We start from the raw sequence: 11,324 nt of genomic DNA on the forward strand, positions 1-11,324 counted from the left end.
AAATAAGGGGTTCAATATTCCCAGACACAATTTCAGTCCCCTCCTTAGACTAGTCACTAAGGGCAGGGCTAATGCCCCCCTGTCCAGGCTCTTGAGGAGAGACTATGGCCCTGAAGTCAGGGCCGTGTCCACCTTCCACAACGGACCAAATCTGGCCAATGCTGTCCCCATACCGTCCTCCATGAGGCCCTGGTCCTTGGAGGCTGCTGCCTGCCCACCCCTCCCTCATGCTGAATTGGGCTCCCAAATATAGCGGCCGTGGCCACAGCCGGCCAGGACACCACAGCCCCAAGCGTCAGTCCTGGGCCAGGATCAGAGGGCCAGGAGCTGATTATAGGTCCCTGGGCCAAACCCAGGGTTTGCCTGCCAGCCCGCTGGGCCCTGCCACCCCCACCCCTAGAACCACAAGGTTGGAGCATCTGGTCCCCGTCAGCACAGTGGGTAGAGGGAGGGGCCTGAGGGTTGTGTTTGGCCTGCCCGAGGACAGAGTCGTCTGTGTGTGGTGTGGGGGTAGTGGGGATGGGCTGGGTCTCGGGGCAGAGGCTGTCCTCTGAACCTAAGATCACCTTGCCCCACCTGTGGCCATTGTACAGGTGGGGAAACTGAGGCCAAGAGGAGCAGGGACCAAGCTGGGTCACAAGAGCATGGGGAGTCTCCTGCCTCCCCCTTGGACACTCTTTCCCATCTTTCAAGGTCCTGAGCTGTGCCTCCGGGAAGCGGGCCACATCCTGTTGGTGGCAGAGCAGCCTTGCTGGGAAGTCCTCCTTGGAGTCAGACTTTCACCCACGGCTCCAGTTCTGTGGGATGATGCAGAAATTCATCTTCTCCTGGTCCTCGTGCCTGCCTCATGCCACCTCTAGTCAGAGTTGCCGGGCGGCCTTTGCCCTCCCTGGGGCCATGGTACCCCTACTGGTGCAACTGGGTAGAGACCTAGGGGCCCCGTGTGGGATCTGTGTTCATGGACACCCAGCGTGTGGTGGTGAGTTCACATATATGTGGACACACGTGTGCCCTGGTGAGTGAGCTGCAGCCCATGGGCCAGCCCACATCAGGACAGGGTCCCCAGGACCTGCTGCGCGGCAACATTTGACCTACTTCTAAGGCTGTGGGTCTGGCCCAGGCTGCGTTCTCGACTCCTCCGGGAAGTGTGGGCCTGCGTCCCAGCCCAGAGGCTGTGGGCCAGGAGGGGCGGGCCAGGGCAGCCTGCGGAGCCTGTGGCCCAGGGGACAAGGGCACGTGGGGAACCCGACCCTCTTCCCCTGCTTCTGGCTCTTGGGCCCAAGGGACGGCCAGGCCTCACCTCCCCACAAGCTCTTCCACGTGGCAACCATATTCTGAGCTCCCCAAATTGGCTCTGACGGGATGAGGGACATTCCTCATGCCCTTCTGAAAACTGTCAGGGAGGGCTGCCAAGCACCCACCTCGCTGCTTGCCAAGAGTTTACCCCTTGCCCCTACCCTGCCCTTGTCCATACAGGGCAACAGTCCGCGCAGATCTGGAAAACCACCAGCTCCTGTCCTGGATCTGGGGTTTGGGTTGGGTTTATGGTCCTGAAGTCTGGGTTTAGAGTCCTAAGTCCTGAGTCCTAGGTCTTGAATCCTAGATCTGGGATCTGCGTTTAGAATCCTGTGTCCTGAGGCTGGGCTCTAGGATCTGGAGTCTGGGTTTAAGGTCTGAGTTTGGCATCCTGGGTTTTGGAGTCTGGGTTCAAGGTTTCAGTGCCAGAATCTGGGTCTGGGTCCCCAGTGTGGGGTGTAGTCCTAGACTTTGGGTTCTGGGTTCTGAGTTTGGGGTTCAGACTGTGTGATCTGAGTCTGGGGTCTGGGTTTGGGTTTCCAGTTTCCAGATCTAGGGTCTGGGTTGGGACCCTGGGTTCTAGAGTTCAGGTCCAGGAAGCAAATGTCCGTTCCCATCCCTTCTACGCCCCCTGCTGGCCAGTCATGGTCAAGTTCCTCCTCAGGCCGTGAAGAGCAGGCCGGAATCGAGGTGGGCGTGGAGAGGTTGCCGGTGGGCTTGGGGGCAGCTGCTGCTGCACTGCTGTCCCAGGGTGCCCTCTGCATCACCAGAGCGCCTATCAATCAGGCAGCAAATCCCCCTATCTCCCCTCACCCCACTCCAGGGATGGGGTTTGGCAACGGGTCTCAATCGCCCTGTGAGAGATGGGTAAGCTGAGATATTTGGGGCATTTGTTCACTCAGTATTTACTGTGTTCCAGGTCCTGGGGATATATAGCTGTGGTCGAACAAAACAGTCCTGTGATGGCTGACACTTATGGGAGGGAGGACACACAGAAGAGACCAGAGAACAAAGAAACAAGCTCATTTTAGTGGGCACAGGGATGAGGGGTTAGGGACAGGGACAGGGCAGAGAGCAGGCCCAGGGTGGTCTGAGCAGGCGTCTCAGAAGAGGTGACACTCACTGAGACCAGAGTCCCGACAGCGTCCAAAGGGGAAGAAACAGCCTGTTCAAAGGCATGCAGGCCTAGACAGCACCAGGAAGGAGGCCAGTGTGGCCAGGGGTCTCCTGCCTCAATCCACAGGCCCCTTTGAAGTCAGGGCCCACATCCTCCCCTGCATCCCCCTTGGCTGGGGGAGGGGGCAGTTAGGTGGCTGCCCTGACAGGGCTCCGGAACATGGCATGAGCGAGTCTGCAGCAGACTGGGCCACAACTCAGGCATCAGGGCTGGGGGAGCCGAAACGGGTAGGATCCAGGCTGTGCAGGTCCTGCCAGGATCTTGCTTGCTCGGCAGCCGTTCCTGAAGGGCATGAAGCTCAGACTGGGACCTAGGAGAGAGGTGAGTAGCAAGCCGTGGTGTGGTCTGTCCTCACTGCCCGCTGCCACCCGCCCCTCCCTGCCGCGGCCCCCATGCCCTGTCCACCTGTGCACGCCTGCTCGCACCCTGCCTTGTCCCACTGGCAGTAAAGGCGCAGGCCCTGGGAGGGCTCTGGCTGATCCCCACAGAGTCCCTGCTAGGGGCGGGGTGTTCGTTATAGTTTGAAGGTCGTCCTGTGGGTGAGCTCTGGGCACCGTTGCTCTGGGAGGCCAGCAGGGGCATGCCCGGAGTCTGAGCTCAGACAGTTGAAGTCCCAGCCCCAGCCTTGATCTGGGCCCTGGTGAGGCACTGAGGGTGGCTCTGTGCACCCTGTCCTGAAGGCAAGACATCTGCCCTGTGCGTGAGGGAAGCGGACCAACCATTCCCTCCACCCTGCCACACACAGGCAGGGGAAGGTGGCACGGTGTGGCTCTGGCTGGCTGCATGAGCCTGCCCACCCCAGAGCACAGACCCGGAAACCGAGGCCCGGGACACTCATGTCACTGACTTACCCTGTTTGAGCAGCTGTTGGGTGGTTTTGAAGGGAGAGCAGTTGTGGGGGGATGAAAGAAATGGGATGGGGGAGGGGACCCTGGGTATGTCCTCTGCCCTGGGCCTCGGTTTCCCCCATGATGGATGAAAGGAAATTGGTCTTGTTGGCTATGGGTGGGTGGGGGCTCCCGTGTGACTTTTGTCCAGGGGGTCAGCAGGCTTGGGCAATGGGGCCACCTGGGGGCCTTTCTCTGTGTGTCCCCCTCTTGCTGTCTTCTCCTCTGGTGGTATTCCTGGCTCGTCTCTGCCGACCCTCCCCCCACCCCTTTCTCTCTCAATACTGTTGCCAAACATATGGAAGAAAAGTGAAAAACTTGCCCCCCCCAAAGCCCCGGATGTTGTCAGATTTCCAGATGTGGGGTGTTCTGCCCTCCAGATGAGGGGAGGAATGTGTTCTGGCCAGGAGGGGCCCAGCCCCAGGCCTGGACTGCTGTCCCCTCACCATGAGGCTGAGTGACAGGATGAGAGGGACTGGGCCCAGCAGGAGGAAGGTGGGGGTGCCCCAGGTAGAGGCCCCGGGGAATCCTCTCAAGCTTGGGCTGCAGCCCTCTCCACACCAGGGAAGTCCCTCGGGGAGTGGGGGTGGGCACTGCCTCTGAAGTTTCTATCAAAGGCTCCAGGCACTTAAAAATAACCAGGAACACCTCCTTCCCACCCCGTAGACACAGACACTGGGCAAGCAGCAGAGCCCAATGTGTTTGCAAGATGTCCCCGTTCTGGGTGTCCTGTGTCGGAGCAGCCTCACGCCACCTCAGCCTTTCCACCTCCCCAAATGGCGGCCCAGCCAGGCTGACTCTGTCACTGCCATCCGCCGAGGGCTGACACCAGGCGCAAACCCTGCTTGGCACCTAGGGGTCCCTCAGAGATGAGGACCCTCTCAGGGGCCCCGCCAGAGAGTCGGCAGAGGGAGGCGTGGGGCTGTGGAACAGCATGAGAGAAACCTTGCTGGAACAGGCCACAGTGGACGTTTGAAAGTGCCAAGCGGAGGAGGGGCAAGGGCACTCTGGCAGGGGGTACAGTGGGGGGGGTGGCCAGGCCCCTGGGCATGTGGGAAAGGTGGGTCACTGGAGCTGTAGGCAGGGGCAGCAGGAAGCCGGCTGAAACCTGAGAAGCCAGCCTCACGGCCAGGCACTGCGGAGGGAGGCTGTGGGGGCCCGAGCTGCTGAACTGGCCTGGGGTGACTGCGCTTGAGGGAGCAGCACTGTTCTGTTGCCCCTTGGGGTGTTCCCGGAGATCCCTGGACCCGCAGCTAGGGCTGCAGCTGCCGGCCACGACCAGACGCACACAGAGACATGTAAACACCCAGACATAAACACACAGAGGCACCACCCGCAGCACACTCACATAGACACACACAGACGCACACTTGTAAACACCCGGATACGGACCCAGGGACAACACCATGCCCCATGTAGACACAGACACGGCACACACAGAGCCCCACGTGCCTAAAGGCACCCAGACAACACGCAGGGATGCACACAGACCCCTTCCACACACAGAGACACACAGAGACCCCCCCCCACAGATACGTGCCAGCCTCCCCCCTGCCCCACCATGGACACGGACGCAGACACAGGGTCATTGGATGCATAGATGGGAAGTTTAACTCAAGAGATGTCCTTGGGTAATTCTAGTCCTTGTGCCCCCAACATAGCATGCAACACACACTTGGGCCAGGCTTCTACACCTGTTCGATTTATTAACCTGCTGAGAGGCGGCAGGGCCCCTGTGTTGGTATGTGTGCGTGTGCACATGAGTGTGTGCGTATGTGTGTGTTGAGCAGTGGCCTTTGTCCCCCTCTCCTCCTCCCTCTCTCCAACAGGTGATTGGGAGGAATGGAGAGCCCCCCTCCCCCACCCATTCCTGAGCCTGAACAATGCCTTCCCCAGACCCCAAAATAGCCCCTGAGCCGAGCCAATATCCTTTTATGGCCCTGTCCCTATTGTGCACTGTAGGGGTGGGGCTGGGGTCATGAGGTGTCCAGGCAGGATAAAGGACTGGGCACAGCGGCTCACCTACCCCGCTGTCTGCACCCTTCTCTCCACAGCCCTCTCTGTGCTTATAGCCCCCATGGCCCCCAAAAAGCCAGATCCCAAGAAGGATGAGGCCAAGGCAGCCCCCAAGGCAGCTCCAGCTCCCGCACCCCCACCTCAGCCGGAGCGCCCAAAGGAGGTTGAGTTTGATGCCTCCAAGATCAAGGTGGGTGTGGGAGCCGGGTTGTGGCAGGAGGGGCTGGGCAGGTGAGTGCATCCCAGAGTAGACCTACCCAGTGGCCCGTCAGGCTCCAGAAGTGAGCACTGACTGAGCTAAAGCCGGAAGCTTCTGTGCAGGGGTCAGACAAGCTCTGCTTGCTTCAGGCGTCAGGGGGACTATAGCAGGAGAGATGGTGGTCAGACCTTAGGCAGGACTCCCCTGGTGCTACTGAGAGCCCAGTGCACTCACAGGGAGGACTCTGGACTGGGGTTTGAAGGGAATGTCTTTTTGGTGGTTTTGGAAACTGACTCTCGCTTGCCCTTCTTCCTGGACCTCACATCCTTGCGGTTAGCTGTCCCCCTACCCCCTGTAACCAGACAGGGATCTTCCTTGTCCGGCTGAGGGGTCCCAAGTTCATGCCAAGTCCCCAAGGGTGGATAGGGTGGGGAGTAAGGGGAAGTGGGGCCCCTGCCCAGGCTGGGTCACACTCACCCCCTCAAGGTCTTTGAGCCCAGAGCTCCTGGGCCTCAGCTTGTAAGTGGGGAAATTGAGGCACAGGCTGGGTAGGGACATCCCAAAAGCCACGTAGGAAGCCGGTGGTGGAGCTATGCCCAGTGGCCTCAGGAGCATCCCCACCCCCCACTAGGAAGTCTTGCCCAGAGTCTAAACTTGGAGGGAGCCATGACTCCCACCTGTGGCATCTGCATAGCGGCACGCCTGCGTCCTGCCTGCTCCCTGTTCTTGGCTGGCCACCAGCCACGCTGCCCTGCTGCCTCCTGAGGGGCCCTGTGGGGCCATCCCCAACCCCTCATGCCAGCTGTTCACATGTGCCTCCTGTTCATGAGCTCTTCCCGGAGGCACCTACCTGTGTCCCTTGAGCCAAGGGTCCAAATCCCAGGTCTGCCCCCTCTCGTTGGCCAAGCCCCTTTGCCGCTCTGAGGAGGCTTGGTCTCCTCAGCTGTGAGACGGGGCGATGAGCCCCCCTTGCAGGGTTGATGGGGACCATTCAGAGCATGTTACTCAGAGGTGGCTCCCTGTCCCTCAGCCACCCCGGGGCCCATGGCAGTCTGAGGGTGGCACAGACCCCCCTCGGAGAGGCAGGGATAATGAGGCCCCTCCTGTGCCCCCTCAAGCTGGCACGTGAAGGACAGGGGGCCTTTGCTGGGAGCCCAGGGACCTTAATCTCAGCAGGTATTCTGGAGGGAGAGAGTCAACAACTTCTTCCCAGCGCTGGCTTGAGCCAGAAGGCAGGGCGCACTGCGGGGTGGGCAGGGCTCCCAGGGCTCAGCAATGGGAGAGGCACCAGTCACGCCCCCTCCTCCTGCTCCTTTCCCTTGTGTGGCCTTGACCTTGGGGCGCATGACTGCAATGATAAAAATAGATCTGGAATCGGGTGAGGAGGGGGACATGGGGTCCAGGAGGCCTGCTCACCTCAGGGTGGCTCCAGCGTGGCCTCAGCAAATATGTGGCCAGCATCACTCAGGCCCCACGCTCTGCTGTGTTGTGGGGGCTACACTGGGGCCCACAGACAGGGTGCGTGAGTGGCTGTGCCCAGCCTCCAGGGGCCCCGGGGCTCTGTGTGGGTGGACACATGTAGACACATGCACATGCACACTCATGTGAACACACATGCACACATGTATGCACACCCCCCCAAGCTGTGCTGCCACAAGCCCTCTGGCCTGCACCCACACCCTCCCTCCTCCTGCCACCGCAAGGCCTCCCACACCCCTCATGCTGACAGTCCTGCCCACTGGGTCCCGGGCAAAGCTAGTGGGGTCAGGTCTTATGGCTTAAGGCACATCTGTCTAGAACCAGGAGCATCAGGTAAGGCCCACCCTGGACTGAGGCCTTGGGGAGCCAGGCCGCCCTCCTCGCCACTACCCAGCCATGGCCCGCCAGGCATCAGGGTCTGGGAGGGCACAAGCTCAAGGCCTTCAGATTGGGTGGGGGTGGGGGTTAAGGAGGCAGGAGGGTGTCTGGGTGGACCACAGGAGGTCCTAGGTGGTGGAGGCTGGGATGCTGGAGTGGGACAGGCTGGGACAGCTGAGGAGCTGGGGCCTGGGCTGGCCATGGAGTGACCAGGAAGAGGCTTGGCCCCATGCTTTGAGCCTGGCACTCAAGTCTTTGGGGTCTCTTTTCAGATCGAGTTCACACCAGAGCAGATTGAAGGTGAGCAGCAGTCTGGAGCCCAGGGGTTGCAGGGTTGGGCTATGGTTCCCTGGCCTGAGGGGGGAGCCCTGGTGTCAGGGGAGTGAGGTGGGCTCACTCGGGAGTGTCGAAGCTCACTGCCCTCTCCTGGCAGAGTTCAAGGAAGCCTTCATGCTGTTCGACCGCACACCCAAGTGTGAGATGAAGATCACGTACGGGCAGTGTGGGGATGTCCTGCGGGCGCTGGGCCAGAACCCCACACAGGCGGAGGTGCTCCGCGTCCTGGGGAAGCCCAGACAGGAAGGTAGTACCCCCTGCCTGAGAGCCCCCGTTAGCACCAGTCCCCGGGGAGACTGCCAGGGTGGGCTGCCATCAGTGGTGGGACAGCACGAGGACCTGCCTGCTGTGTCCTTTCCTGACACCCTTCCATTGTCTCCATGAGGACACTGAGGCTGCTCAGAGCCATGCTGACATGGCGACAAACAGTGATGGTTTGCTGGGCCATCTGGCCCCAAGCTGATTCACCAGGCCTCCTGGTCACAGGGACTGACACCTATGGAGGAGTGAGACCCAAGCCCTTCCCACAGGTTCCAGTCCCAGGGAGGGTTGTGAGTTGGCCCAGCCACTCCTGACTAATCACAGGTGGTGGGACTGTGAAGTTGGTAAGAAAATGACACTAGGTGGCTGGGCATGGTGACTCACGCCTGTAATCCTAGCACTCTGGGAGGCCGAGACGGGTGGATCGTTCGAGGTCAGGAGTTCGAGACCAGCCCGAGCAAGAGTGAGACCCTGCCTCTACCAAAAAAAATAGAAAGAAATGATTTGGACAGCTAAAAATCTATATAGAAAAAATTAGCCGGGCATGGTGGCGCATGCCTGTAGTCCCAGCTACTGGGGAGGCTGAGGCAGTAGGATCGCTTAAGCCCAGGAGTTTGAGGTTGCTGTGAGCTAGGCTGATGCCACGGCACTCACTCTAGCCCGGGCAACAAAGCAAGACTCTGTCTCAAAAAAAAAAAACAAAAAAAAAAAAACCAAAAAAAAAAAAAAAAGAAAATGACACTAAGGGAGGACTGTTCCACAAAAGTAGACAAGGGGTACGGGACAGAGCCCCTGTGGTGGAGCACGGCAGCAGACTCTCTTTGTGAACAGCAGAGGGCCAAGGAAACAACACCTCTCAGCAGACTTGTGCCTTGTGGTGGTGGCATGATTTGCAAATGACAGCTCCTCATTATAAGGCACAGGGGAAGGGTGTGCCCACACCCCTTAGGCCCTGGGACTTGGACCATCTCTCTGCAGAGCTCAATACCAAGATGATGGACTTTGAAACGTTCCTGCCCATGCTCCAGCACATTTCCAAGAACAAGGACACAGGCACCTATGAGGACTTCGTGGAGGGGCTGCGGGTCTTTGACAAGGAGGGCAACGGCACGGTCATGGGCGCCGAGCTCCGCCATGTGCTGGCCACACTGGGTGAGGGCACCTTCCCCCACCCCTGCTCCTTCTTTTGGGACGTCCTGGGAGAAACTGCTCTGTCACCTGCCAGGCCGGTGTCTCACCTGTGAAATGGAGAGAGTGACATCATTTAGGTGGGGAATACAGAACCAGCAGGGGCAGCTCTGGGAATGGGGCAGGGCAGGAAGGTGCACCCAGATCAACTCCTGGTGTTCACTGCTCCAAGGTCAAATTCCAGGGCCACAGCACTAAGCGGTCGAGTAGGTCTCATGCAGACGGGGTGGGCATCCCAACCTTCGTGGGGCCCTGTGCCCCTCCCACTTACGCCACCTCCAGCAGGTGCCTGTTCGGTTGGGCCCCCTCCTCAAAGTGACTTCTTTCTGCAGCAAACATTTATTGAGTGCCTACTGTGTTCAGGCCTGTGCTGGTCCCTGGGGTTTTGTGTGTGCGTGCGTGTATGTGTGTGTGTGTATGTGTGTGTGTCTAGGGCCGAGGGGTGGGGGAGCTGCTGTTGGCACTCCAATGGGGGAGCCAGCACAGCACACAAAAGTACCAAGGCAGGAAAGTGCCAGACTTGTCTAGGGAGCAGTAGGTAGTCTCTTGGTCCCCTCCATATCATCCCCCAAGGTCCCCAGCTCCACCCCTTGGGCCCTTCTTCTGTCCTCAAAGGGCTGCCCCAAGGCAACTGCTTCCGGAGGGGTGTGGGGCCTGGCTTCCTCCTGATGGAGGAGCCCCTGCAGCCTAGTGGGGACAGAGGTACACACTGGTCATGCAAACACCAAGATACTGAGGCTCAGGCCCCGCCCTTCTGGTCACTGATTCTCCTGGCCTCAGGAGTCGGGGTGATGGTCAAGGGCAGTGAGCAATGCTGGCGGAGGGTAGGGGGGACATTGGAGAGGTGGAGACACCATGCAGGGATCGGCAGGTCCCCCCAGCCTGTCCCACTTCCAGCGGCGGTGACTCACCTCCCGCTCCCGCCAGGTGAGCGGCTGACGGAAGACGAGGTGGAGAAACTGATGGCGGGGCAAGAGGACTCCAACGGCTGCATCAACTACGAAGGTGGGCGCGGCAAGGGCGGGGGCTCCCGGGAGGGAGCACTGGGACCGGGCCCAGCCTTGGCGGCTCACCCTCCCCTTCTTTCCAGCATTCGTGAAGCACATCATGGCCAGCTGAACCCTCACCCAGGTGAGCCCCCACCCAGTTGAGCCCCCAGTGCCCTCCACACCTGCTGCTGTCACCTTCCTGTCCCCACCACTCCAGTGTGCAGCTGACATCCTGCTGCCTCTATCTCCCTCCTCCTCTGTAACCCACGGCTGCCTTTGCTCTTAGGGAGCCCAGGGCAGGCCGTGCTGGGGACATCTCTTCTCCTGGGTGTGATGCTGACACCAGTGGCCTGGAGTCGTGGGAAGCAGGGGAGCGTTTCAAGACTCCTGTGCAAGCCCTCAGACCTCTCTGCATGGTTGTCACCTCTGGCCCCATCGGGCTGTGCTTACCTGTGACTGCATGTCTGTTCCCACCCCATGGGTCCCATGAATAAATGGCTTCCTGCCTGCCTTCCTTTCTGGCTTTCTCCCTCCCTCCCTCCCTCCCTCCCTTCCTCCCTTCCTCCTCCTTCCTACTTCTTTCCTCCTTCCTTCCTTTCTTTTCTCCTTCCTCCCTTTCATCTCTCCCTCCATCCTTCTTTCCTCTCTGTGGCCTCTCTTTGGCCAACCCCTGTGAATCCTGTGGCCCATGGACACACGCTGGAGCGGAGCTGAGCTGGAGGAGGCGTGGACCCCCTCCCTTTCTCTTGCCCCTCCTGCCTTCTGTGCATGGCAGCCATGCTGTGTCCCCAACAGGCAGACGGCACCGGGAGCCTGAGAGCACTGTCTGAGCTGTCTTACTCCATGCTCAGCAATCAGGCGGCTGCAGGGCATTGGCCCAGAGCCACCTGTGTCACCGGTGGGGAAGCTGAGGTCCAGCACAGGAAATGGTCTTGCCTGAGTCACACTGGGAATAGGTGGCTGTCAGAGTGCCTTGGCCCTCACCCTGACTTAGGTGGGGAAACTGAGGCACTCTGCCTGCAGCATGGCTCCAGGCCAGAGGCAGAGGCCTCACTGGGGCAAGGGTGGGCTCCTCAGCCCCAGGCTTCTCAGCAGAAGACAGTGTGCAATCCCTGAAG

General features: G+C 60.1%; 1 protein-coding gene across 1 annotated transcript; it reads left to right on the plus strand.

Annotated features, from left to right (window-relative positions):
- Nucleotides 1-5,351: 5,351 nt before the first annotated feature.
- Nucleotides 5,352-10,716, plus strand: MYL3 (myosin light chain 3). Its single transcript, XM_045529927.1, has 7 exons — nucleotides 5,352-5,566; nucleotides 7,705-7,732; nucleotides 7,866-8,015; nucleotides 9,008-9,181; nucleotides 10,145-10,222; nucleotides 10,308-10,348; nucleotides 10,493-10,716. Exons 1-6 carry the CDS (start codon nucleotides 5,438-5,440, stop codon nucleotides 10,334-10,336), a joined length of 588 nt encoding a protein of 195 aa, XP_045385883.1. The 5' UTR covers nucleotides 5,352-5,437; the 3' UTR covers nucleotides 10,337-10,348; nucleotides 10,493-10,716.
- Nucleotides 10,717-11,324: the final 608 nt, after the last annotated feature.

The sequence above is a fragment of the Lemur catta genome, chromosome 18, assembly GCF_020740605.2.
Source record: "Lemur catta isolate mLemCat1 chromosome 18, mLemCat1.pri, whole genome shotgun sequence".
Classification (NCBI taxonomy): domain Eukaryota; kingdom Metazoa; phylum Chordata; class Mammalia; order Primates; family Lemuridae; genus Lemur; species Lemur catta.

Coding starts and splice junctions, on each gene's coding strand:
- MYL3 (XM_045529927.1), top strand. CDS start 5,438: ATGGCCCCCAAAAAGCCAGATCCCAAGAAGGATGAGGCCAAGGCAGCC. Junction 7,733..7,865: donor CACACCAGAGCAGATTGAAG/GTGAGCAGCAGT, acceptor CTCTCCTGGCAG/AGTTCAAGGAAGCCTTCATG. Junction 8,016..9,007: donor GGGGAAGCCCAGACAGGAAG/GTAGTACCCCCT, acceptor ATCTCTCTGCAG/AGCTCAATACCAAGATGATG.